The sequence below is a fragment of the Centruroides vittatus genome, unplaced genomic scaffold, assembly GCF_030686945.1.
Source record: "Centruroides vittatus isolate TY-2023 unplaced genomic scaffold, ASM3068694v2 contig_3175, whole genome shotgun sequence".
NCBI classification, from domain to species: domain Eukaryota; kingdom Metazoa; phylum Arthropoda; class Arachnida; order Scorpiones; family Buthidae; genus Centruroides; species Centruroides vittatus.
Window position 1 is genome coordinate 138,338 of NW_027122041.1, and position 3,529 is coordinate 141,866.

Below are 3,529 nucleotides of genomic sequence, written 5' to 3' on the forward strand. Positions count from 1 at the left end.
TCCTCTCTCTTGTACTGGCCCATATATTCTTCTCAAAATCTTTCTCTCAAATCGTCTCAACTGCTCTTCCTGCTTGCTTGTCAGTGTGCAGGCCTCTGAGCCATACACGATTACAGGTCTTATACAGTAATAGTTTTATAAATTCTAATCTTACTGCATCTTGACATTTCTTTAGAAATCGTCTTAAAGTATAATAGCTTCTATTTCCTGTTGTCACTCTTGCCTTAATTTCTTCATCAATTTCGTTCTTTTCTGTTAGCTGAGTTCTTAAGTATTGAAATTTATTCACCTGTTCCAGTTTATGGCCTTTATATGTAGAAATTGACCACTTGGCCCCTGACAATCTTTTCTAATTAACTTTATATATTTTGTTTTTTCGTCATTAATTGTTAGGCCTTTGTCTATTGCTACTTCCTCCATTAGTTTAAATGCCTCTTCGATTACCTCTTTAGATCTCCCCAATATAACTACTGTATATCATCCGCAAATGCTAAGCACTGTAAATGTTTCTTAAAAATCGTACCTCTTGCATTAACATCCATTTCCACATATACTTTTCCCATTACCACTTCTAATACTAAGTTAAATACAATTGTAGAAAGTGCATCTCCCTGTTTAAGCCCTTTCTTAATTGCAAATGCCCTTGACAAATATCCCTGGATCTTAACTCTGCCTTCCGTCTTCTCTAAAGTTAACTTTGTTAAATTAATAAGTTTTTGAGGTATTCTCAATTCCTGGAGACTCTCCCAAACTTTTTCTCTTCTAATACTATCATACGCTTTTTTAAAATCGATATAAAGTTGGTGAATCTCAATATTATACTCGTAGTATTTCTCCAGAATTAACCTTATTGTGATTTGATCTATAGTTGATCTGTTATTACGAAAACCGCACTAATAATCTCCGACTATATTTTCCATGTATACTGCCAACCTTTTTGCTAATATTTTTGAAAAAATTTTATAAACTACATTCAGTAAAATAATTCCTCTGTAGTTGCCACAATCTAGTTTGTCTCCTTTTTTGTGTATTGGGCATATTATTCCTCTAATCCAACCTTGTAGAAACCGTTCACTTTTCCAGATTTTCTTAACGATCTTGCCTATCTTTAGTTCCAATTTCACACCACCTGCTTTTACCATTTCTGATACTATTTCATCCTCCCCAGGAGCCTTGTTGTTTTTTAAAGCTGCTATTGCCTATCTCAATTCGATTGGACTTGGATATTCCCATCCCCATTTTCATATTCTTCTCCTTCTTCCTCAGAGTCCACCTCCGAGGCTTCTTCGTTTAATTTTGTTTCCGTTTGACACTTGTATATATTCTACTTCCTCGTTTAATAGCACTTCAAAATATTCAGCCCGTCTATCTAGAATTTCATTTTTCTCAACAATTAATTCTCCTCTTTTTTCTTTACAGAAACCAATTTTTGGTTGAAACCATTTTTTCTCTTCTCTAATCTCCATATAGAATTTTCTTATTTCATTAGTTCTTCTATTTTCTTCCATTTCTTTTAGCTTTGCATTTAGCCATTCTCTCTTTTTTGTCTTACACAATTTAGATGCCAGCCTTCTCTTTTCTTTGAAGTCTTCAATATTATTTTCAGACTCATTTTGAATCAACTTTAACCTCGGATTTCTTCTTTCTTCTAATGCATCTCTACAATCCATATCAAACCAACTATTTCTCCTTCTTTTCCTACTACTTCCAAGAACTTCTGCTGCAGTTGCGATGACACTTGATCTTATATCTTCCCACCGTTCTTCAATGTATCTCGGTCTCTGTCTTCTTTCCTTTGCCTTTATCAGGTTTTGTTCAAGCACCTCTTGATATTTAATTTTAAATTCTTTCTGCTTAAGAGATTCGACTTCATATCTTATAGCACTTATTGCCCTTCCACTTCTTGGTTTGATTGATATTTTTTGCCTATAGCTGGCCCTCACCAAGTAGTGATCTGTACTACAATCTGCCCCTCTGTAAGATCTTGCATCTGTAATATCCGTAGCATGTCTTCTATCGATAAGTATATGGTCTATTTGGTTCACAGTATTACCATCCGGTGAAATCCATGAACCCAAATGTATTCTTTTATGAGGAAACACTGTAGTTGCAACTATCATATTATGCCCTGAAGCTAGGTCCACTACTCGCTTACCATTGTTATTACTATTTTCATGAATGATATTTCTTCCTATGACTCCATGATACACTTCTTCCCTTCCTATCTTAGCATTCTAGTCCCCCAGTATTAGTTTAACATAATGTTTTGAAACTCTCCCTAGGACTTACTCTGACTATAAAATTTATCCTTTACCTCTTCCCTCTTCTCCTCTGTCGGTGCATGCACACTAATTATTGTGATGTTAAAAAATCTTCCCTTTACACGTATGGTGGTAATCCTTTCATTAATGCATTGATAATTTAGAATAGAATATTGCAGCTCCTTCTTAATCGTAAATCCAGTTCCCAATTGGCCATTTACGCAGCTACTATGAATTATTAAGTATTTATCTCCTTCTAACATACCACTGTCTTTCCAACGTATTTCTTAAATAGCTGCAATTGCTATATTATATCTTTCTAGTTCTCTCTGAAGACCCTGAAATTGGCCAGCCTTAAATAAACTTCTAACATTCCAGTACCTATTGTTAAGCCATTTTTCATCTTCCTTTCCCTCTTAGTTTCTCTTTTACCTCTGTTTCTTCTATCCATAAAAATCGTTTTGCCTTCTACACCACTATTCTTTCCGTTCCTTAAGTCATCCATTTTAGAGCCGCCCCGTGAATTCCCTGTTTGTGTCGTTACAAGACGTTTTTACAAGGTAGAGGTGTAAACCCGACGCTCAACCCTCTTTTCGGGGGACTTTTGCTGCGTTAAATCAATACATTACTGTAATATTTTATTATAAAATCGTTCGGAATTCGAAACCGAAACTCGCGCCGCCATCTTGGAATTACATCCCACTCCAGATAATCCGTCGACACTATAAGATGTAACTTCCATGGATATTTGAGAGTTATTAGCACTAAACTCCATATTTATAGGAGGTAAAGATCTGTCTTTGATTTCAGTCAAATCCATTCCGAATTATAAGATGAATAACCACTCGAAGGATACAAACCTTCCAAACTTTCCGCCGTTACCGCTCTAAACAACGGATGTATTCAACATAGATAGATTTTAAGTGTGTCCACATTACCTTCGTCTTTAGCTTCACTCGGCGTAGTTACGAACTATTAAGATTGATTAATAGGGGAAAAAAGTGAAATCTACTCCGCACGCGGCGCTAGTATCGACGAGGTTGTAAACAGACTAAGCGATACGTTGTCGGTTCTAAAGTACGATTTGTTAATTCTTTAAACGAAAATCCAATAATTATTTTAAGACTGGGTAATGGCTGATAGAGGTTTTAACATTCAGGAATAACTAATTACTAAAGATGTTGTGGTAAATATACCCACTTTTATGAGAGGAAAAGCACAGCTGAGCAGCAGTTTGTCATCTCGAGACAGAAAAATATCTAGTAAAA

The 3,529-nt window shown here is 35.4% G+C and overlaps 1 protein-coding gene across 1 annotated transcript; it reads right to left on the minus strand.

The window, feature by feature from the left end:
* Positions 1-1,262: 1,262 nt before the first annotated feature.
* On the minus strand, positions 1,263-2,766 carry LOC136973434 (uncharacterized). The gene is made up of 3 exons (XM_067268155.1): positions 2,643-2,766; positions 2,315-2,532; positions 1,263-2,234 (listed from the first exon to the last, which is right to left on the minus strand). Exons 1-3 carry the CDS (start codon positions 2,764-2,766, stop codon positions 1,263-1,265), a joined length of 1,314 nt encoding a protein of 437 aa, XP_067124256.1.
* Between the last annotated feature and the right edge of the window lie 763 nt (positions 2,767-3,529).

Bases quoted from the DNA above. Each gene is read 5' to 3' on its own strand.
- LOC136973434 (XM_067268155.1), bottom strand. From the start codon at position 2,766: ATGGATGACTTAAGGAACGGAAAGAATAGTGGTGTAGAAGGCAAAACG. The intron at 2,533-2,642 runs GTACTGGAATGT...TACGTTGGAAAG, and splicing joins GAAAAATGGCTTAACAATAG to ACAGTGGTATGTTAGAAGGA. The intron at 2,235-2,314 runs GTAAAGGATAAA...CTGGGGGACTAG, and splicing joins CAGAGGAGAAGAGGGAAGAG to AATGCTAAGATAGGAAGGGA.